Here is a 23,845-nt window from a genome sequence, read left to right as displayed (position 1 = left end):
TCAGTCATAGCGGGAACGAGGGGAATAATAACATTGCTTGATACAAAGGCATAGGAAAACACAGAGATCTCGCCATAATCTCGAATTACTCCATTTACAGATGAGTACCGATGGGTAATATGACCTTTTCTCCAAACCCAACAGGAAAAAAGTACAGTTTTTGACACCATTCCTGCCAACAGCAGCTTTAATATACAGGGGATTAACTTTTAACACAGTGCTTTTATACTGTTTTATGATTAACTTTGAGAAAGTTAATCATCACAGTAATTCTACCCTGCAGAAACCTGTGAAGGGCTTTACACACCCAATATTTACTTATCGGTTATATCTCAAAATCAGAAAATGCTCATATTTACCATGCAAAGAATCTGGCTTTTCCCCTAAAATAATATGTGAACATTTTGATCAATACATTTTTTCGACGCCTGATTCAGTAAATTAATAAGTAAAATGTAAATGTCTTTTTTATTTTCCTGGTCTGTACCTTGGATACCGGATGGGGCGTGCCCACTGCAGACAGCTGTAATGCCTGACAGTCAACACTAAGGGATTAAGCTGCCCTGTGCTCTCTGGTCAGGTTGACTGCTGCTGCTGGTTTTCTCTTAATTCAAAGTCAAGTGTAGTTTTTCACGAGTCACATCTCCGGTGAACAGGGCGTCTAAACACAAACTTCTGACCCCGAACAGAAGCTCAATTTGTCGGATACAAAATCCCCAGGGGAGCCGGTGAAATCCAGCGTGGAGCGGGGAGATCAGCGTGTGTATTTGTGCCATGTTTTTCTAACGTTACACGGATTAGTGGATGAAGCCCTCACCTGCAGGTAAGCTTCTTTTAATGATTCTCAACAGGGCACTTCACATTCCTGCACCAACTCCACCCAGAGAAAAACATTTCCAAAAACTTGCACGTTTTAAACACATTTTTTTTTAGGTATCAGCTCAAACCCGGATGCATGAATATATTTAACACATATTTTCCTATGCTGACAGTCTCCCTGAACTGAACATGTAAATGCAAACCGAGGCAACTTGATCTGCCCTGCTGCTCTGTGCAGGAAAGGTGGCCCTTCTGTGTGCGCACCAAACCCCATTAGAAAATACACATTTAATGATTTTGTGGATATTCACAGGGTAACACAAGCGTAATAAGATGCGGTAATCAAGTATCAGACTCACATCTTTCATTCGGCTTACAAATTAAAACACTAAAGTGCCTTTTATAAACTGAAATCCAACTTTTATCACTATCCCTCCTGTTATTTCTCGCAGCTTCTTGCATACAACACAGCGGGAGGCGAGCGTGTTTTGTGAACCAGAGCTAAGCATATCTTCAATATATATTAAAATGTAGAGACTTATTATAGATCACAAGTATGCCGTATAGACAAGTAGATATTAATGAAGCTCTTCAGATGCTTATTGATGATAAAATGAACATTTACACATTATTTTACTCATGTTTATGTTAAAGTAGAGGGTTTTTAAATGGAGTTCGGTAAAGTGTGTTTGTGAGGCAAATGAAGGTGACGGCACAGCTCCACGTTTTGCAGAGTTGTCACTGGAAAAAAACAATCACCTCGAATGAAAGAAGGAAAAAAAAAAAAAAAAAAAGGTCCACGGTTGTAACCCCTCAGGTGTGTGCGAGGCAGCCCGGGCAACAGGCAGTCTGTCCCCGGCTGTGTGTCCGGGGCTGCCCGGTGTGTGTCGGAGCCTTTTGTTTGGCTTGGCCTGAAAGGAGCCCGGTTGCCAGGGATGACAGAGATATCACGGCTCGGTATTGTTCCAGCAGGGTTACCGGAAGGTCTCCACCGGCAGCGTTTTATCTCCTTTTGTCTTTGTAAAACAAACGGATCCTGTTGTCTTTGACTTCAGCTGTCAATTCTGATATTTTAGTGGTAAATGAAACATGCAGTCTGGTGTGTTCCTCTCAGCCCAGCCCCTTTAATGAATATTATTTAGCTTTAAATAAAACAAATATGGTATTTGTGCTCCTGAGAGGCAGGTGTGAACAGATGTTAACGTGCTGCAGCAGCTCATTATGTCCCCCCTGTGACCTGAGCAGGTAATTGGTGTTATGAGAGGAGCAGGTCTCAGGTGAGGTCAGGCTATATATTAACATTGGCTATAGGCAGTGGTGGACCAAGTACACAGCTTCATTACTTAAGTCAAAGTATAGATACTCCAGGTCAAATATTACTCCAATACAAGCGAAAGTTGTTCCGTCAAATTATTACTTGAGTTAAAGTACTGAAGTACTTCCTTTTAAAAATACTTAAGTATTCAAAGTACTTTAAAAAATATCTCAAAATGTTGTATTTTCACAATACATCAGTGCAGTCAATACATTCTGTTACATTATATTTATTTAGATACCAATAATAGAAATCTCAAAAAACTAAACCATGGAATAAAAACAGAAACTAAGTTACTCCAAGCACAGACAACTTAGTTTGAAATGTTCATCTGGAATGAAACAAATGCTTCTCAGGTTGGACAGTGAATGTTTGTATGTTTGGACAGAGTGGGAAACAGGGAGAACATTTCAAATGACACGTATCATTCTTCATTTCATAAACCTCTAACACAGACTGAAGATATGTCCAGGGGTGCTCAGGTGGAGAATTATAGCCATCATTACCACCTCTACATGAACTGTCTGATCTGAGTGAAATCAACTCTGTGTTTGCTCCACGTTCAACCGTGGTGACAGGTATGACTAAACCACTGAGACAAACAGAACTATACAAACACAGTTTACTGTCTTAGGGATCAGATTTCAGAAAAGAGAAGGAAATTCATGAGCTGACTTCAAAGCAAAAGTAGTGAGTAACTAGAGCATTGATAGAAATGTAGAGGAGTAAAAGTTATAAGTATCCCAAAAAAACAATACTCAAGTAAAGTACAGATACTCCAAAAATGTACTTAAGTACAGTACTCAAGTAAATTTACTTTGTTACTGTCCACCACTGTTTTGAATGTTTTTTTATGTTTTAAAACTTTGAAAAACCTAGTCGGTCTTTTTAAAGATACTCTCTTAACGTGTCAGACCCAAACAAAGATAGCGGCAGGAAGCTCCCCCACAACATATCCTCCTTTTATTACAAAGTATCATCAACTGTTTATTGTAAACCTCTCTAAATAATCCTCATCCATTTCCAGAACAAATTCTCAAGCAGGAAGATGTATTTTTCTTCTCCCAGCTTCTCAAATGAGAGGATTTCCCTCTTGTATTAGCCATATATGGTAATGTATGGTAACTGAAGTATTGTTTTCTCCTTTTGGAACAATAATTAGCATGTAAAGACCAAATATGGTCCATTATTTTGAGCTCCGAGACCTTTTTGATGAGTGTCTTTTGCTACCATTGGATGCAAATTGGAGCAAATGCTTTATTTTTCAATTGAGAAAATGATTGGAATATGAAGCAATGGTGAAATTTAAAGGCCTTATTTGACATTAAAATACTGCTTCTAAATGTCAATGACATTTCAGCCAATAGTTTAAATAGTAGAGATGCCTATTTGTTTGACTTAAACTTCCGAGATGGTTGAACATTTTACATTTTTGATAACCTCGCAGAGTTCGGAGCCATCTTTGTTTGGTTCAAAGAATAGCAGAGACTTCCTCCCTTGAAGTCTAAATGAAAATAAATAGTTTGACTTTTCAACATTTTCTTCACGTTCCTCTGATTTTCTGCCGAAGCTGTCAGGTGTTTTACTCCTTTGCCACTGTGCATTTGGCTCCTTGTTGACTTGATGTTGGTTGTTTGTCTCTGGAGGTCAAAGGTCCTCAGGCTCATGTGCTGATTCTGAACACTTGTTGGACCTTTGAGCTGTGCGTTGTGTAATCTGAGCTGTTTTCTGGAGCTTTCCGTCGGTTTAAAGCTTCCCTTCAGATAGTGAAGATTAAAGTCCAGCTGCTCCTCGATCTGTGGGAAACATCCTCCAGCTGCCGTCCTCCTGGGGGGCTGTGAAGGGACTATTTCTGGATGTTTCCCAGGACTCCAGGTCCCTGACGGGGCTGTTTTGGTTTCTGAGTAAACAAAGATGGAGGAAATAAAAATATCTGGAGGAAAAATAAAGCATTACAGCTCAAATAATCTATCATTTCGTGCAAGAAGACAACAACAAGCAATTATAGCTTCATTTCTTCATGCTAATACATTATCCTGCCAATAATATAACTACTTATTATTATCTAATCCTAAATGTCTTTATATCGATGTTGTTATTGAAGTCTAATTTTACAGTAAATGACAGAAAAGTGGTAGAAATTGTCCGTCACAGTCTGTTGTTGATGTGTGACTGTTGCCGTGTGTCCTGGGAGTCGGTCCTAAGTATACGAGTGTGTGTGTGTCACTGGTTGCCATGATGACGGGGTGATGTAACCGTACCTGCCAGGTGCTCTTTGACATGTCTGAGGAGCCAAGGAGGATTCTGGGATTGGAATCTTGAAACTGGAGCTCATCATCAATTGTTTTTTTTTTTCTTTTAAGGAGATTGACGAGTCGAGTTTCAGGCCGAAGCGTAGTTTAATGATGCGTTACAGGCGGACTCACACCTGGTCAGTTAGAGACACTGTTACACACAGTCCTGTTTACACCTGGGTGAAAAGAAGAGCCCTGATTGGCTGGTTGTTCTGGAGTTGGCAGGCTGTAGAGACCTGTTTTAATCAGAAGTGTTGTCTCTGATTCAATCCACCATGTTGTGATATTGTCACCTGAGAAATATCTGTATTATTATTGGGTCTAATTCTTTCTAAATTGGGATTATTGTTTGCACCACATGCCAAAGAAAACACAACAAAAGCAGCAGATAATCCATCATCGTAGAAACACCGTCACACCGCCAATGAAAGACACATTGAAACCCAGACGTGTTTTGTGCTGTGTTCAGTGATCGTCTGTGATATTTGATCACATGATCGCTCTCCCTCTGGTTTACAGTGCGGCCTAGCAGACTGTTAATCCTCTGTGTGTTGTTTTATTCAGGAGGTCAGGCTGACTGTTATCACTCTGCAGCTCTCTGCTGTTTTCTAATCTTCACGCTGACTTTAGATTTTTCCTGCTGCTCTTTAGGAACAGACAGAAGCAGCCGAACACGACTCACACAGAAGGTTTTAGCTGAAATGTTGGACAGAGTTTACAAGCTTTTGACAACTGGCTGTATGTTTTAAATCTGAACATATTTTAGGGTCTTCATGACATTAAAAGTTTTTGGAAGTCTCCAGTAGATGAGTTGATCCTGCAGCAGGTAAACAGGCTGTAATTGATGCAACATAAACTTGGATCAGAAGTTCCAGGAACTACTTTTCAAGGAACTAAATGGTTCCTGAGGCCAATTGTTGTCTGTGTTTTCATCGAGGCCTGAAGTCCCGTGAAGATTATGCAAATCAGACCAGCAACATTTAGAGAAGAAATGAGTTGTAGTCAAGGGCAGTAAGAAAGAGACGAAGATCGTACAACAAAGATAACACCATAGAAGGAGACAGACAGGCCGGCATTCTAATGAGTAGCTCCACAGTTAGCATAGAGGAGATTCCTCAAGTGCCGTTTTTTTTATCGTGCTTTATTGCATTTCAAATGGATTCACTGAATCAATGCGTAGAAGGAGACAAGCGTGAGTAGCAAAGCCGTTTCGACAATCCCAAAACACTGGACTTTAATTTTAAAAGACATGGCAATAATGGACTGGTGTTTCAGTTTAAAGGGCAACCCTGTTGACGACTTTCAGCTGGATGCATCCCTCATAAATGTCTTTATATTATCCTTAGATCATTATCTGATGAGGATATTTTGACATTTGAATAAAAAACTAAACTAGGATGCTTTCCTGAGGACTCCTGCGTTTCAAAAGCTGTTGTAAACTCAACAAACACTGATACGTTCATCTGGAGGTCGCCATTTTACAGGGTTACTCCTCAAACTGTAACACCGGGAGATGACAGTGACGCATTCATGGTATGTTCAGAGAGGACAAATGTTAAACTCCTGTTAAACCCAAGTGAATCACAGGTGTGTGTGATGTTAGTGTGGACGCCGGGTGAAGTAAAAACACTGCAGTTACTCTACCATTCAGAAACGTTCAACATTGCAGGCCCGCCCCTCAAAGTTCCTGGATCTTTGGAAAATACTACCCACTCAGCAGGACCTTTTCAGGGGAGATTTACTACCCTGGAACTAAATTTAGACCCCTGTTCCTGCTGTCGAAATGCACATAGTTTCTCAAAAGGTTCCTGGGGAAAGTTCCTGCAGTTGAAAAGTACCTAAAGCATGTCCACTCAAAGTTCATATTTTTGTCCCTGACAGGCTCAGTTTGTTCCTCTAAGTGTCTGACAACATTACAGAAGATAGAGTGAGAGCTTTTTTTTGAGGAGGAAGATAATTATTTACAGACTCACCAGACCACATTGATAAAACATGAATTTAAGCTCACAGGACAGAGGAATTTGTGATCTACATCTACGTCATCTGTCACTTCTTGTTAGAGTCACACCTTTATTTCCGCTCTATGACTCAATCTTGTTTGGATTTTTAAGTTTCCTCATTGGTTGATGGTCCATTGTTCTCGTGTCCGTCTATAAAACTCAATACTTCCTTTTCATACTAAAGACCCATTATGAACAGTCTGTTTAGATTCAGTCCGATTGGAGCGCACCTGAACTCGTTATTTGACTTCCTGCTGAACACCTGAAGCACACCTGTTTCACACCTCTACCTGAGTTTCCATCAGACTGAAGGTTGGTACAGCTGTTTTTACCTCCTTTAAAATCATCCTGAGCTCTCTGCAAAGATTCTATCACTGCTCTGTGTGTCAGGTACTTTAGCTTGTCATGTAAACAAAGTTTTATTAGCAGGTGTGTCTGTACCAGGAGCTTAAAGATGAGCAGAGTGAAGAGTGGAGGACAGAGAGAACCAACAGCTGATTACAATCAGCTCGTAAAAACTTATTTCTTTATAAATGAGCTGAAGGAGTGAAGGATGAGTGTGATTAAACCTGGAGTAATACGAAGATGAAGCTACATGTGTGTTACCTTTTTAAAAATACACCCAGGTTATTTTTAACTTTTTTTATAACCCTGAAACTGTCGCTGCATCGTCAGAGGGAGAGTCATAAAGTCATAAAGTGGGACACTTTACTGCTGTCATTTAGATATAAAAAACTTTATTGATCCCTGAGGGTGACGTAAACGCTTTCTGCAATAACAAAAATACCAAAACAAGAAATTAAAAAACACACTCCAAAAAGTCTGTCCTGCTGATGGAGGAAATGTTCATCCTCTGGAGAGCAGGAATAATAGAGTGATTGTAGAGAAAGCTGCAAAATTCTGCAGCTTGTTGCAGCAGCTACTGCAAAGTCTGGAAAATAAGTCAGATCAGTTTTATTATTTTATTTTATTAGTCTGTGTTCGGAATCTCTCAGAGAGAGAAGTGCAGTTTCTGTGCAACTGTGGAGCTCTGGTTTTCCCCGTGTAGAGTTTGCAATCTTTAACAGTAACTTTGAAATAAACATGTTCACACCAAGCGGCAACCTCTGGTCTCAAACTATGAAGCCCATGCGGAAGTGTTATAAACTGCAGTTCATTGAGAATCCACTTGAGGCTGGCTGCAGAAACACCAGAAACCACATAGACACCAATTCAAAAAAGGATCTGTGCAGCATTAATAAACATGTTTACAGCCTGGTTCAAAAACGGCTTGGCTCTACGTAGCTAATTTCTCTATCGGCACATACTGTGAGGGGGGTGAATTTTTTTCCAACACGACGGCTCAGAAGATATTGAGATTACGAGTTTTTGCCCAAATAAGGACATGACTGACTTGACTCCCAGTTGGGAACACATAGGAGGCTCAAACTCCTCCCCTTTACGTCACACTCTGCCTGGTTGAGTTCCGCATTTCCAATATGGCTGCCGCCGCCGATTGGCTTCAAAACAGTGCTCAGGAACAGATTGGTGACGTCACGTATACTACGTCCATATTTTATACAGTCTATGGTTTAGACCCTAATACAAAAAAACCCCAGTTCTGGTCTTTATAGCTCAGAAAGGCTAAAAGCAGTAAATACATTTGCATTATTTGGGGCGTGGCTATGTGTACTGACAGGAGGGCGTGTTGCGTATTGGCGTGTTGGATGATAAATCCCGCTTCAGCTCCACCTCTTTGCCTGTTTCTAGATTGATCAAAAGTTAGAATGGGTCAGCATTTCCAATATGGCGACCTCCATGTTTTGGCTTTATAATGTGATGGGTGACATCACTGAGACTACAGATCTGTTGTATACCACCTTAAGTGTGGTACAAAACAGCAGCAAATCCTGTACTTGCAAAATCAAGACAGTTAAAAAGTTTTAAAAAGTTAAAAGGTAATTCGTCCAATCCGTCATCTGTCTGTTTGGTCTGCATGGTTCTGATCTCTGCCATATAAAGCAGCTTTAACTCCCCATCAGCTGCTCTTTAAGCCCCGCCTCCTGCCCCTCCCCCCACCTGTCAGTAACGAGTCATTAATTAGAGGCTTAAACTCCTTGACAACAAGCTGCTGTAGCAAATCTGCAGACCTGCAGAGTCTCAGGATCCCCAGTAATCCTCCACACATGAGGCACAGAGAGTCCACCTGAGAGTCGGGTCCGTGTGAGATTCACCGACGCGCTTCTCACCGTGGACGACTCAGACAGGTAGGAGCTGCGTCTGTGGGGCTGTCTGTGAATGTGGGGCGAGGAATGAAAGAGCAGGGGAGTTTTGATTATTCTTATGTTGCAAAATATAAAAGTAGTGATGTTGAGCAGCACTTCTTTTGGCTTTGAGTTCAGTTTCCTGCAAATGTTAAAGAGAAATCAGAAGTTATAAAATCAGGGTTAAATGTTAAATCACCTTTATTGGTAAAAACGAGTGCAACAAGTTGAAATAAACAGAACATTTGTTAAGTATTTGACAGCAAATAATTATGGTTGTAAATGTACATTTGACAGACGATGCAAATGTAAGAAACATTTAGTGAAAAAACAAAAACCTTCCTTTTATCTTTGACAAAGGTCGACAGTTTAGGCAGCCAAAAATCTCAGTTGGTGTTCTCTCAGGTGTGTTCAGGTGTCTCTGGGTGTGTGTATGTGTGTGCGTTAAGAAAGTGGGTCAGGATGTTTCAGCAGATCCTGAATCAGGCGGTCAGGACCCCCCACTGGGAGAGAGTCCAGATATAGAGCTTTTAGGAGACCTGGTGCAGAATGTTTTATCCGAAAGGTTTCTATAAATGCTGTCGCTGTTTGCTTTAATGGAGTTTAGTTTTCACAGAGAGGAGAGGAGGTATGCTGTTCGTCTTCAATAAAACAAGTCGACTCAAAAACATTTGGGTCTGTTTGGTGAGCGAGTGGGAGGTGGGAGAGCATTTTTCAGCCCTGAGAAGAAATTCAACCTGAATCTTAAAAGGTTTGAGATGGACTTTGGTTTAAGGAGTGTTTGGGTTTCTGTTTTTAAGTTGGAGTAGTTTTGATGAATCAAGTATCAACCTATTTGTATGCATGAAAAACAGCGTGTACGGAGAGCAAAAGCAGGAGGAACACAATCGACCGTAATGACATCCTGGCTCGTTAATCTGAAGACAATTTATTTCTCTCTGTAAACAGATATGTGCATGAAAGAGCACTAAAGCTAGCAAGCGTTTTGATTTCCTGACTTCCCTGAATGCATCAGAAATAATGGCTCAGACTTCTATTCGACAAACTTTTTAAAAACTTGTTTTTCACAAGAAAAACACAAAAAATGTTTCTTTTTCTGGTTCTTAACTCAACTCAACTTTATTTATACAGCACCTTTCATATATAAAAACATGCAGCCCAAAGTGCTTCACAGAATAACAGAGACACAAAACAACAGCAATGGTTAAATTATAAAAGGCACGATTACAAATAAAATACTTAAAAATAAAATAAAATAGACACAGTAAAATTAATAAAATAAGTAAGAGAGGAAAGAAAAGTTAAGAATAAGGTAGCGTTAACAAGATCAGACGAACACAAGAAATAAATAGATAAATAAATAAATAATTAAATTTTCTAAATAAATATTTTTATAAATAAGATAAATAAATATTAAAGAAATGATTAAAATAATAATGATTAAAATAAAAATAATAAAAATAATAATGCAGTCCTAAAAATAAGCTATTCCAAATTAAAAAGGTAATACTTAAGTTTACTTTTAAAAACTGCTGAAGTAAGCCAGAGTGAGATATCTGTGTAACTTACTATTTACAGTGAAACTGAGACTCGTAACAAATAAATTACAGTGTTTATTGTATGCAGATATATCAAGAAGGGTTAATTTAATTTAACTTTTAACATTCAATCACTTCTGAAGTTGCTGATTGGGTTGTAAACAATGTAGCGCACAGAAAAAGGAAGCGCGGCTGGAAGTCATTTATCGCTATGTGTTAGATACATCAGGAAATACTTACATAGTGGCCATTGTTCCCATTGTTTCCAGATGAGATTTAATCTGGGAAACCAGACTGCACTTGTTATTTTTTTCACCCTTTCATCTTTTAAATTTGTTTCAGAAAATTTGGATATTTGATGAATAGTTTTTTTACAATTCACTTTTTTTTATTGTTTTCAAGAAAGTGCAAAATTCAGGAAGAAATAAAACAATACAGAAAACAAATACAATTTACATAAAAAGTAGTAATAAGGCCAATGACAAAAGAAAGAAAGCAATACCAAACAAACAGTAATAAAAACAAAAAACTAAATAAAATAAAATAAAATAAAAAAAACAACAAAACTAATTTCTCACAGGGAAAGCACTGAGCTCAGTGCATCGCGACCACTCACACACTCCCATCACACTCATAAACAAAGGAAGTTATTCCATATTGTATTGTATCCATAAATTTGATGTATTGTGAAAAATAACAGAGCAGGAGAACATGATATGAGTTTAAGCCACTAACATTTCCAAGTGTTTTTTGGGGATATTTGGCATCTCCTAAATTTTAATCCGTAACAGCTGATTGGGTAATTCCATCCTCAAAAGCAGAAATGTTGAGCTTGAGCATTCCTCTGCTTCTGTTCTTGGATTTCAGCTCCAGCAATGACAACTCTTAAGTTTTCCACCAAATTCAATCTGCATCTATGTAGCCCATGCATTGATCTGGTTGCTGGCACAAATTTGCATGTTTGCATTGACTGATGAGTTTATTAAATCCTTTATTTCTGGTCTGAACACACCTATAGCATCAAGTAGAAGGCAGTTTAATCTTAATATCTCCCAGAAGTGTATTTTTCAGCCATCCAAAGCTGAGAACATGTTGAACACTTTGTTCTGTTTTGTGAGAATTGTGCTCCACATGTGTCCTATTTTCGATGATAAAATAAAACAGGGTTTGTGAGTAGGTGTTCACAGAGAATGAACACTGTACTCAGGACAGAGTTCATGTTGACCTCCCTGTGACGTCTCAGCTCGACTCTAAACCTCTCTTAGTTATTTTTAGTTTTACGGTTCTCACTCTGGATGTGAATCAGTCGGTTGTAAACTCTCTGATCTGAAGTTTGGCTTCTTGCCAGCTCTCATACTGACTCATGAACTGTGTCGATCAATGATGTGCAGCCTCACTCTATTTATCTGTTCTGTTCCCTCTTTAAAACATCACATTAAAGTCCAGTATATGTCCTAATTCAACTTCTCTAATTATTGTCTCTGTGGTTAAACACTTAATCTGTCGGGTTGTACAAAACTGATTCCCGGCCTATCCTAATCCTGATTTCAGACTTTGAAAAAACAGTGAAACTTTTGATATTTATCTTGTTATCACAAAAAATACAAGAACTACCAGCTATTTTTTAAAATACAAACTTTTTATTTCTTTTAAAAGAAGACTGTACACAAAAATACAGGAACAGTTGTCCCCTGAATTTTGCACATTTATTATTGCACATGAAAATTCAGCAAAAGTATTATTGCACAGAAAAATATTGCACATCTGTCAGTGCACATGGCAGTTTTGCACATCTATCATGGCACATTGCAATTTCACTAATCTATTACTGCAGATAAAATTTTTGCACATACACATTCACAATTGGACAGTTTTGCACATGTACAGCACAAAAAAGTTTGCACATCTGATATTGACAAAGCTTTTATTTTGCAGGAAAAAATTGCAAATGTATTTATTATTACTTATAAATATTTTGCTCATCTATTATTCCTCCTGAAAAATTGCATTGGGTAGTATTGCACATGAATATTTTGCACATTTATTACTTTACATAAAATATCACACATCTTTTATTGTACAACAAAAATTGTACAACTATTATTTTAGCATGATTTTTTTTTGCACATGAAAAATGTACATGTGTTATTGCACATGAAAATTTTGCATCATTACTGCACATTAAAATCCACACTGAGTATTTCACATTCTAAAATGTGCACACCCATTCTGCATGCATTAATATTTTGCACATTTGTTATTACGCATTTGCACAACTTTATTTTGCACATAGTTTTTACCCATTCTTATTTTTGCACATCGTCATTGTTAATTGAATATCATAGCTGAAGCCCTTCTTTACTCCTCTGATATCCATGGTCGTAAAGAGGTCCGGAGACCCTGAGCAGGAATGAAGCCATCAGCAGGTTCCGGATTATTCTGGATTAATATTAACCTGCTTAAACATGCAGTGAAAGTCCCTCTGAGACCTCTACTCTTAAAGACAGAGTGAAGGATCATGGGAAATGTGTCTGACTGTAGTTTTTTTTTGCATGAGAAGAGATGGTGAACGTGTGCGGGTGAATCTGGAGTCACAGCTGCAGGATTAAAGTCGATCACAGAGTCAGTGATGATAGATTAAACACAGCCAGAGGTGATGGTTGTGTGAGGTCACTGTGGTAATGTCAGATATCTTTGGAGCTGTATTTGAGCCGTTGTGGCGTCAACATGTTGGCTTTCTGGAGACAGAATGTTCTGTATTTTAAAAAGAAGGTGCAGCTGGAGTGGAGCGAGGGGTTAGCAGACTCTAAGTTATCAAATCTAAAGATCCTTTGCTCGTTCCTGATTCACTTGCTGTTTTTAAGCAAGTTAGCCATATTTTTTTTCCTGCAGAATGAAGGTCTGTATGTGATGGTAACTGACTCAAGTTTATTTGAGGCTGATCTCATTATTTCTTCAGTTCATGCTCGTCTGTGTCGACCCAGAGACTTACAGTAAACTGTGTTTTTACAGTTCAGCCCCCTTTCTTTTGCTACAGTAAAGTATCCTCTCTGTGTGATGGTACAGTACGCTGCCCTCTGTCACTCTCTCTGTCTGCTGTACAGGATGTAGGTTACAGTGAGATAAATGAGTCTTTGCTCCCTGCAGAGCTCTGTGGCCTCGATCCTGTCGGTGAATCAGAGGACAATTAATCAATCGTCACAGAGAAGCTGCTCTCATTATCACGCAGATCACGTGATTGATACGATCATTACCTCAGATCAGAGCAGAGGTCTGCTGCAGGAAATATAACTCTGATGTGAACAGCTAACCATGTTTCTGCTTTAATTAAAGGCTTTTGTCATGTGGTAATGAGAGAGTGAATGTATGAAGGACAACAAGAAAAAAATCTGAGACTAAAACAAGACTTCGCATTAGATTAGATTAAAACATTTTGACATGTAAGTCTGATTTATTCATTCAATAGAAACAAAGATGAGAAATACCTGAAAATAAAACTTTGACTCAAAGTCCTTCAATTAATCTGAATTTAAAGAAGGAAATATTGAATTAAAAAAAGAAAAGTCCAAACGTATTTTTTTTCTAACTGTATTTGTGTATGAATAACACATTTAATATGTAAAGAAAATTAAATTGTCAAATTAAAATTATATTAAAAAAAATAAAAAAATCTGGGATATGTTAGTGAATGAATGCATATAGAAACAAGTGAAATTTTACAATTGAAACAAAATTCAAAATTTTAATTTCAAGAGAAAAAATAAAAATGTGGGGTTTTTTTTATTTTTCAAAATCTGTTTATTTGAAATTTTTACACATTACATACAAAAGATCAATGTAAACAATTAAAGCAAGTGATATTTTTGTATAAGAAACACAATAAGTGAATGAACGAAAAAGCAACCAATAATAATAAATGATAATAATTTAAAATAAAAGATGAATTAATAAAAAGTAAAATAAATAATTGTTCAACTACAATAAGATAAATAGGTGAATATTAAAAAAATAGATAAGGGGAAAATGTAAGAAAGTAATATCAATAAAAATAATTGTAATACCAAAAACAAACTGAGAAATAAAATAAAAAAAAACACCACATGTGATAGTCTACATCGAGAACAACAGAACACGTTCTTCTTTGAATATAGGTGTCGTTCTATAGAAGGATTCAAAGCCTCAAAGGATTAAAAATGTGTTTTTCAGAATAACTTAAAAAAAGGAAAAAAAAATCAGAACATTAACGATATTCACTTATCTGAATTAAAACCATAAATTTGATTTAACCTTGAAATTAAATGTATAAACCATAGACTTAACACAATGACAGATGTATTGTGGGTTTATGTAAAGTAGAATTATGACTTTTTCTTCAGAGAATATTCTTAGAATAAACCAGAGAACAATAAAGAAGTTACAATAAAATAAAATTCAATTAAATGAAATCTAAACATGTATTCTTCAGTTTTTCAGTTTTTGTGGATTTATTTCAGGATCCTTTATTTAAGAGGAAGGCAGGGATTAGGTTTTTCCTGCGTGTTAATGTGTGTATGTGTAGCCTGTGTGTGTGTGTGTGTGTTTGGGTTGTCCACATGGTGTAAATCTTCTTACCAATCCTCTTTACTTTCCTCTGTTGGACTCTCTCAGACTCTGCGTCTTTGTTTTCTGAGCGTCTGAACACTATTATTAGAGGATTATTCCTGAACACCTGAAGACGATCAAACTTTTCACTTCAGTTAGAAACCCTATCCCTCTTTCACACCAACTTCCTGAAGTTATCAAATTGAGCTGCATGAATACAAACAGCTGAAATTTCCAGCCTAACTTTGGATAGTTTCAGGATAAAGTCAGGTTGAGCTCATGTGAGAAAACAACAAACCTTTCCTCATGCAACCGGTGTTCTGTCGAGTTCTGCTTCATGTTAAAGCAGCAAGAAATGTTTCTTAGTGGGTCCGGTGAAAAGTCCTCCTGAGTGTCTGCAGTGACGTCTTCTTTGTTGGTGTGGTAAAAAGTCATCTGAGTTCATACAGTGACAGCTCTTCTGAAATCTACAAATTCTCTCTGTGTGATGAAAAGTCTCCTCAGTTTTGTTGTGAAAAGTCTAGCTATCAGAAGGTGAGAAGTCCTCTGTTCAGCAGAAAGCCTTACATGTTGGTATGTCAGAAAATCCTCGCTGCTAGCGTGTTACACAATCCTTGAGGATTATATTTCACAGTATTTAAGCTCTTATCACATTTCTTTTAAAACAAACATTATAGTGATTGACCCACTTTAAAAAACATGAATTACCTGCCATAACTGTCATGGTTTTTATTATTTTTATGTGTTTTTTCATGGGACTACTTTCTGTGGCGCAGGAACATGTTCACTCTCTGATACACTGATATCGAAGCAGTAGTGTTTTTAACCCCAACTTTATGTCCCTTTTTGTGTGTGTGTGTGTGTTCTGAAATATTAGAGGTCTGTGACAGTAAAATCTAGCAGGATATGAATGATTAATCAGACAGTAGAAGAAGAAGAAGCAGGAAGTAAAACATCTAGGTGTGTTTGAAAGATCAGCTCGACGCAGCACTTCCTCTTCGTTGACTCTCTAGACGTGTGTTTGAACAGGAGTTATTCTTTAACAGGTGACTTTATTCTGACCTGTTTGATTAAACTTTGTCTGTGATCTGAAGTCGACGCCACGATAAGAAACACAATGGAGTCAATAATGAGCGTCATGTAGCTTTGCATGGAGTTGATCTGAGGTAAGCTGTTTTTTTTTGTGAGAGGTTTGTTCTGTCTTTGAAGATAAAATTATTAACTAACCAGGAAATAACCTTATAATGATATGGATTTTTTCTTGGAACACTCGACTGCTTCACAGAAAAGAAAACAACACAAATGTGTGTGGGTGATTGCAAAATATAGAATAATATTTAAGGTATTACAGAATTATTTTTAATTATTCCAAAATTATAAATTATACAAAACATTAGTTTCCACCAACACTTGTTCATGTCTTCTCTGAAAATAGTTTTACATTTATATAATCTCAACATCTCTTATACAGCCCTTTTATCACCTTCAGTCACAGCACTTTTATTTGTTTATCTTGTTATATTTTATTTCATTTGTATTTATATCTTATTTTATTCCTTCTATTAATATTTTGACTTTCTTACATACTGTTTATAAGACCTCTGTAATGACCGAATGTCCTTCTCCTGGGTAAATAAAGTATTTTTGATTCTGATTCTGATTCTAATTCTAATTCTAACAATATCAACAAACAGGTTATGTGGTTTATGTGCATTCAAAATATGAGTACCAATGAAATTAAAAACAAAAGAAGGAAAAAAAGTTCCCAAACTTTTAAGTCTGTGACCCGCATTACACTAGTGCCAGATTCTTGAGACCCCTGTTGACCTGAGGTGATCAAATGTGGCTCAAAACTGCATGCAAGAAATAGCAGGCCAATCCAAAAACCTACAAATTGAAATGTAAATTTTTGATTTAAAAAAGGCTAGTAGGCGCATTCATTTCTCTAGGGGTCATGTAACAACAAAATAGAGAAGAAAATTGCTGACATTTTACATTTACATTTTTTTATAGATTTTTTTCAACAGATAAAGTATGCAATTTTCTATCAGTCTACTTGCACAGTGGCAAATCACAGCAAACATTATCTCAAGAAGCTTCACAAACAGAGCAGGTCAATTAAACTGCAAGGAGGGGCCAGGGAACTTTTGAATAATCAGCAAATAGTTACCTGTGATTATTGAGAAGTGATGATTATGATCTTCATTAAATGGTTCATTGTTCCTTTGTTCCTTGGATCAACCTTTATTTGAGTTCATAATTGGAGCTTGGTATATTTCACTATTTCCATGTTGATATATCGACTCTGAAAACTTAATTCCTTGTGCTTCCAGCTGCTGAAGTCAGAATTCATTTTTATATCTTATTTTTATTCCTTCTTCTATTCATATTTTGACTTTCTTACATACTGTTAATAAGACCTCTGTAATGACCGATGATGTGGATGACCTGTGATGACCTGATTTGTAAAAAGTCTGAAGTCAGGATTGTCGGGTCGGAATATTAGACTGTATAAATAATGAACGTAGTATCCGTGACGTCACCCATCTGTTTCTGAAGCGCTGTTTTGACGCCAATCGTCAGCAGGAGCCATATTGGATATGCTGAATTCAACCTAACTTCTGTCAAGGTAAAGAGGTGGGCTTTGAGCCTCCTCAACAACAGCTACAGTGTTCTCGCCTGTCAATCAAGTCAGCTGTGCCTCTCATAATGAAAAACTCGTAATCTTAATATCTTTGAAATTGACGCGTTATGAAAAAGAGCTATCCAGACTACACTCGTTTTTTGTACCAGGCTGTAAACTTGTTTATTTCTACTGTAAAGATCGGCTTTTTTTGAATTGGTGTGTATGTGGTTTCCGGTAATTCAAGAGCCAGCCTCAAGTGGACACTTGATGAACTGCAGTTTTAACACTTCTGCATTGGACTCAATTCTCGCGGCCGGAGGTTGCTGCTTGGCCAGATGAGACATATTTGAGTAAAAGAGTGGAGCAGTAGAGGAGAGAGAAGAACTTACACCAGCAGCTGAATTCATCTGTTTTTTCACAGAATCTAACATGTTAATCCAGATGCTAATTTTGGATTTAAGAAAAGTACTTACAAAATAAACAGCAGACTCCCCAGAGTGTCTTGTTGTCTGATAAAATGCTTTAAGTAGTGTGAAGTAAATCCCAGACATCCGCTGCTTTAAATCCTCCCCTGCTCTCTGGTGTATTTGACTCTAAACGGGACCATTATTTATTAAATGAAAATCATGCTTTATTTAGGAAGACTTGAATCTAGAGATTGAGACCATAAACTCGTTAGGAAAATGTTTACTGAGGGAATAAATCATTTGAGAAGTAGGACCATTTCCACATAGACTGATTTGGAGTCGCCCCCTTCTGGACGTTAGAAACACTGCAGGTTTAAGCCACCTGTGTGAGCTGTTACATGGCTTCGTGAAAAGTGACATTAGGTCAACATCATCGGTCTGTGTTGTGTAAGAGTCGGCTGTGTTTGCTCTGAGTGACATCACAGCTCACATGACTCACCACCCTCTGTGTGTTATCGGGTTAGATATTAAACCCTCCTCGCTCAGTAAACACAGCGTCCAGATCAGCGTGTGAAGTCGCTCTGCTCTCTGTCCTCGCTGCAGATGGAGGAGGCCTGTGTTTCCCTGGTAACCACACACAGCCCAACTCGGTGTGTACTCGAGGTTGTCACACACTCGCAAACACAGACTCAGCACCACAGCTGGTTAGTGCTGTCATGGCAACTGATGTCTGGATAACGAACCGAGGAGGAATGTGATGGCGTCGTAGTGAATTCATTCAGACCAAGATTTTAGATTTGTCAGATTTTAAAGGAAACAAAAAAGTGACACAAAAAATCATGAAATGCATTTAATTTAAAGTTTAGGAAAGAGGCAGCCAGTGTTAGAGGCTCTTAGAAAGATTTACTATTTTATAGAGATTTTTTTAACTTTCTTTTATTTGTTTCAGCTCCAGTTTTTCTCTTACTGCAGTGCTTTGATTTTAGAGTTATTACTGTTTTTATTGCGTTTTATATTCTGAAAAGACATAATAAACGATAAAAGAGAGCCATAATGTACTGAAATTAAACCAAAAACTATAAAAGACACACATATTATTATATAACATTCAAACAACAAATGCCTCTTTATCTTAAACCCTCAGTGTTTGCTGTTTTGCAGTGGTGGATAATTCCTTGTTGAGAACTTGGCAGTGACCCACACACTAATTAACAAACTCATAGGTTGAGTGAAGTTTGCACACTGATTAGAGCGGACACAAAAACTCCATCCACTGAATAATGATCACAAATATTTCCAATAATCTCTTAATCCTTGAGTGGTTTTATGCACAAACAAAGCAGAAAAGCTGTTAATCAGCTTCTGGACTGTGGAGTTTGCATGTTTCTTGTGTGTTTTCTTAGTAAACTCGACATCCTCGGGTTTCAAATGTTGATCTGATTAAAAAAAGAGATGTTTAAAGACATCACCTTGGAGGCTGAAAATATTCCCCACTTCAATGACAATTACAGATAACTAGTAAACATCTCTAATTAAAGGAGGGGGGTAAGGGGAGGTAGAGCGTACAGCCAAACTTGGCTGGGCTCAGCCAAACAGGTTTTTGGTCGGGCTCTGCCTTCCCTGCCTTCTGTCTAACATCTCTACACACTCTTCTGTTTTCTCTCTCTTCTCTTCTCTTTTCTTCTCTTCTCTTCTCTTCTCTTCTCTTCTCTTCTCTTCTCTTCTCTTCTTCTCCCATCTCTTCCCTTATACAATGGGGGAGGTAGAGCATAAAACTGAACCCAGTGGATATGAGTTCTAGCCCAAATAGACTAATTGAGCTGGCCCTGCCTCCCGTGTCCTCTTTCTAACATCTCCCTGCAGTTTTCTCCCCGTTTTGCTCTGTACTCTCTTTCTTAATTAAGGGAGAGGTAGAGTGTAAAGCCTCACTTGGCTGGGCTGAGCTAAAAACAGGCTTCTTCTTGCATCCCCTGCCTTCTTTCTAACATCTCTTTAGATATTATTCTCTCTGTTTTCTCTCTTCTATTACCTCATGAACATTTGGTAGTAAGGGGAAGGTAGAGCATACAGCCTAAACAAGTAGACGTGAGGTCTAGTCCAAACAGGCTTCCCACCTTTGCCCAGCCTTTCCTTCCTTCTTTCAGCATCTCTCCATAGTCTCTTTTGTTTCATTCTCATCTCTCCTCTCTTCCCTCATTAAATGGGGGAGGTAGAGCATACAGCCTAACTCAAGGGCAGGTTATGCTGTAACCAAATCAGGCTTCTCCCCTTCCCAGTCCTCCCACTGGATGTGCTTCCACTTAACTCTTTAACATCTCCCTGCAGAGTTTTCTCTCCGTTTTGCTCTCTCCTCTTTTTCCTAATTAAGGGGGAGAGTAGGGAGAGGTAGAGTGTACAGCCTAACTTGGCTGGGCTGAGCTAAAAACAGGCTTCTTCCTCTGGCTCTACATTCCTTACCTTCTTTCTAACATCTCTTTAGATACTATTCTCTAGTTTTCTCTGGTTTCTCTCTATTACTTCATGAAAATGTGGTAGTAAAGGGGAGGTAGAGCGTACAGTCTAACCAGGCTTCTCGCCATGGTTCAGCCTTACCCACCTTCTTTCTATCATCTCTCTCCAGACTCTTTGTTTCCTTTATCCCCTCTCCTCCCATTCTTTATGGAACGGGGGAGGTAGAGCGTACAGCCTGACCCAGTGAAAGTAATTCTAGTCCAAACTGGTTACTCACACTCACCCTGCCTCCCCTGCTCTTTAAATAGCATCTCTCTATAGACTTTTCTCTGTTTACCCTCTCTCTTTTCTTCTCTCTTTCCCTAATTAAGGAAGGGGACTAGGGGGAGGTAGAGTGTACAGTCTATCTTGGACAGAATTGAGCTCTAGCCCTTGCTATTTGGCGGAAAGTAAGAGCTAGCATGAAGGAGGCTGGTTCCGGGACTCTGGAGCTAACTGTTGAGCCTCCCGGAGATGTTGGGGTCCTAACATAATGAAACACCGGTGATGTGTTGGCTTTTGCTGCCCATCTATCTTTATGTCTGGGTAGTGGGGGACATTAGGGGCCGTATGAGGTTATGCAACTTCTCAGAAGAGCATATGTATAGGGACCAGGGTGAAGGGATGGGTTCCTTCACTGATCGCTTTTCTATTTTCATTGGAACACATGTACCTTTGATTTATTTCATATTTCATCCATTCCTTTATTTTTTGTCTCCACCACTTAAAAGTGAAACAACCTGAACAGCAAGAAGCTCAAATGCAACAGTTTTGTCACCTCCCTTCTCTTATTTAAATAGAAGTTTGACTGGTTTTATTTCATTGTACAGATAAACGCTCTGCAGCTCCACAGAAACAGAAGATGAGTCCAGTTTACTGCCTCCAAAGCAAACACAGATAAAAGAGCTGATCTTTACTTTAACAGAAACATCTGTCTATACTGTGACCTTTGACCTCTGTAGGCTCCAGAGTATCTCTGTGTATGTTCAGAGTGTGTTTGTTCATGATTATCAGGATGAGTCAGCATATTTAAATTTTAGAAGTCTTATACGCTGAGTTTGATGGCAGTGACATCATCAAGGAGGGGGCGGGGCTTTGTGTATGTCAGCGTTTTTATAATGGATGTGATTGGAGGACAAAAGGCAGCTGATTGACACAGAGAGATAATAAACAATCAGCAGCTGTTTGAGGGCTGATAACTCTCCGAGGGGTGTTTTTATTTTGAAAGGTCATCAGGGAGGAAACATCAGTAGCTCTAAATCACTACGAACACAACAAACAATCAAATATTTTATTTATTCTAAGAGTCAGAGCCACAGGTGAAGTTTTTAATCTCCTGATGTACCTGAATGCACCACTCATCTCAGTTGTAGTGACAAACTTTTTTCATTTGCAATTATTTTGTGATTTTTCATATGTCTTCTATATATGCAGCTTAAAATGTTCACAGTTTTTCATATATAATCTTTTGGATTAATGTCACAGGTGTGTCAATTTGTGTTAACACTGATAATGAAGTATAACATCAATATCATACATCAAAAAATAACTAAATAGATATTCCCAGGGACAGTAGCTCTGATGTCGCTCTCTGTTTCTCAGGATCAGCCCGAGCTCATTTCTCCCCGAGAGCCGTCTCACAGGTTTACAGTCCTCCTGCCTGTCGTTGTTATGGTTACAGAGTCCAAAATGGAGTCTGTGTCCCGGCTGAATAAAACATGGAGTCCTGGGAAAAGTAATCACACGTGTCTGCACTGTACATACAGGACACACACACACACACACACACGCACAGACACACACTGAGCATGCTCATAAATCACCCCGGGGACTCTTTGTGTGCAGGTCTTTTAATTTCAGCCTGATGTGACATTTTGCTGCAGGAAGGTTTTAATGATGTGTTAATGAGATGGGTGGTTGGGGGGGGCTGTGTGTATATATATACTGTATATGTGTGTGTGTGTGTGTGTGTGTGTGTGTGTGTGTGTGTGTGTGTGTGTGTGTGTGACCTTTGTTCCTGTTTAAGACAACTCTGTCGCTCCCGATGAGATGTTTTATGAGAAACTGCTCATGTTTGCAGACTCAGAGGAACGTTCTCTGTCTAAGTGATTCTCTGTGAACACCAGGTGTTCACAGTTTTTCTTCCTTCTGTGTAGAAAAAAATGGTTAAACTATATAATGATAATGATATTGATTATTATTAGTATGATATTGATGGTGTTGTGTGATTTTATTCCAGGTGATTGTCCACTTTGAGTCAGGATGAACGGATATGATCCTCCAGCTCTCGCATCGGGCATCTTCAGCAACTACAGCACACAGATCAAGTCAGTGATGAACCCATCTTAACATTTCTCAGCCATTTTAGCATGTTGGTTAGCTTCTGATAAAGTTACAGAGTCAGAACAGTGAAAGTTAGGCGAAGTGTTCTTCCCTGAAAGTTGCCTGATTTTAACTTTTAGGAATCTCTGACTATGAATTTAAACTTTATCATTTTTCACACACAGCTTTCTGGAAGGACAGTGGGACATTTAGATAAGATCAGATCAGATAAGATATTACTTTATTGATCCCTGAGGGGGAAATTCAGTTGTTGCATCAACCCAGACATAAGTACAATCAAGAAGAAGTTCCAATTAGTAAAATAAAAATGGATAGATAAACATAGAATACAATTTAGATATATACAATGTTACAAATGGAATTTACATAAATACAAATGTCATGGATTAAATAAAGGTAATTAAAATCAGTATTAAAAATGTTTCAGCAGTAACAGGTTGACATGGTGTGATTATGGTTGGTAATGACAGAATAAGCACTATAATAAATAAATATGGGTATATAATATGACCATAAGTTGTAGTAAACAAAAATAATGTAGTATAACATAATATATTATAATATAATATAGCAAGATAATTATATAATATAATATAACATTAGCATTCTGACACACTAAAAGTCACATGCAGGATGTAAGAGAGTTTACAGCTAACAGCTAACATGTCTGTTGATGGGGCTTGTGTTATGATGGGATGCTAACGTCAGTAAAAATGAGCTAACTGCATCCTTCAGTTTTTCACTTAATTTTCTGTTTTTAAAATATTAATTCTTTGTCATATCTTTAGTTATGTAAATCAGATATTAAATTGTATTTAAAATGTTATAATTCAGTGTAGTATATACATCAGGTTAAGGTTTTCTAAAGGGGTGGAAAAACTTAAAAACTTTTTAAAATAAAGCTCAAAGTCATCCATAATAAAAACCTTTTACTTTAATAAGTAACCATAATGGCTGAGTCAGTAAAAAAATGAAGAGGAAATGTAATTTGAGATTTTTTAGACTGAAGTTTAAGCCTCCATGTGTAGTCCAAATTTAAGGATCCTTGTCTACCCTTCTGTTTTATTTAAATTAAAGATATTTGTTGTGTTTAAGGTGTCGGTTACAGATTGATAAATGTGTTGCAGCTCTGTCCCTTCCTATATGCTTTAAATTAATATTTAATGAAAACTGTTACTCATGTTAACGC

General features: G+C 37.9%; 1 protein-coding gene across 8 annotated transcripts in view; it reads left to right on the top strand.

Moving 5' to 3' along the window:
* Positions 1-539: 539 nt before the first annotated feature.
* eps8a (epidermal growth factor receptor pathway substrate 8a) overlaps positions 540-23,845 on the top strand; it is a 47,031-nt gene continuing 23,725 nt past the window's right edge. For 3 of the 8 annotated variants that reach the window (XM_034673809.1, XM_034673808.1, XM_034673810.1), the window contains exons 1-2: positions 541-823; positions 22,553-22,640. In XM_034673809.1, the coding sequence (XP_034529700.1) occupies positions 22,576-22,640 (65 nt within the window). In that variant the 5' untranslated portion in view covers positions 541-823; positions 22,553-22,575. Of the gene's footprint in view, positions 824-8,558; positions 8,675-22,552; positions 22,641-23,845 lie in introns of those variants that run through there. The other 5 variants (XM_034673807.1, XM_034673805.1, XM_034673811.1 and 2 more) reach the window with 4 other exon arrangements.

Source organism: Notolabrus celidotus, chromosome 21, assembly GCF_009762535.1.
Source record: "Notolabrus celidotus isolate fNotCel1 chromosome 21, fNotCel1.pri, whole genome shotgun sequence".
Lineage (NCBI taxonomy): Eukaryota > Metazoa > Chordata > Actinopteri > Labriformes > Labridae > Notolabrus > Notolabrus celidotus.
This window is presented reverse-complemented; position numbering and strand designations above follow the sequence as displayed.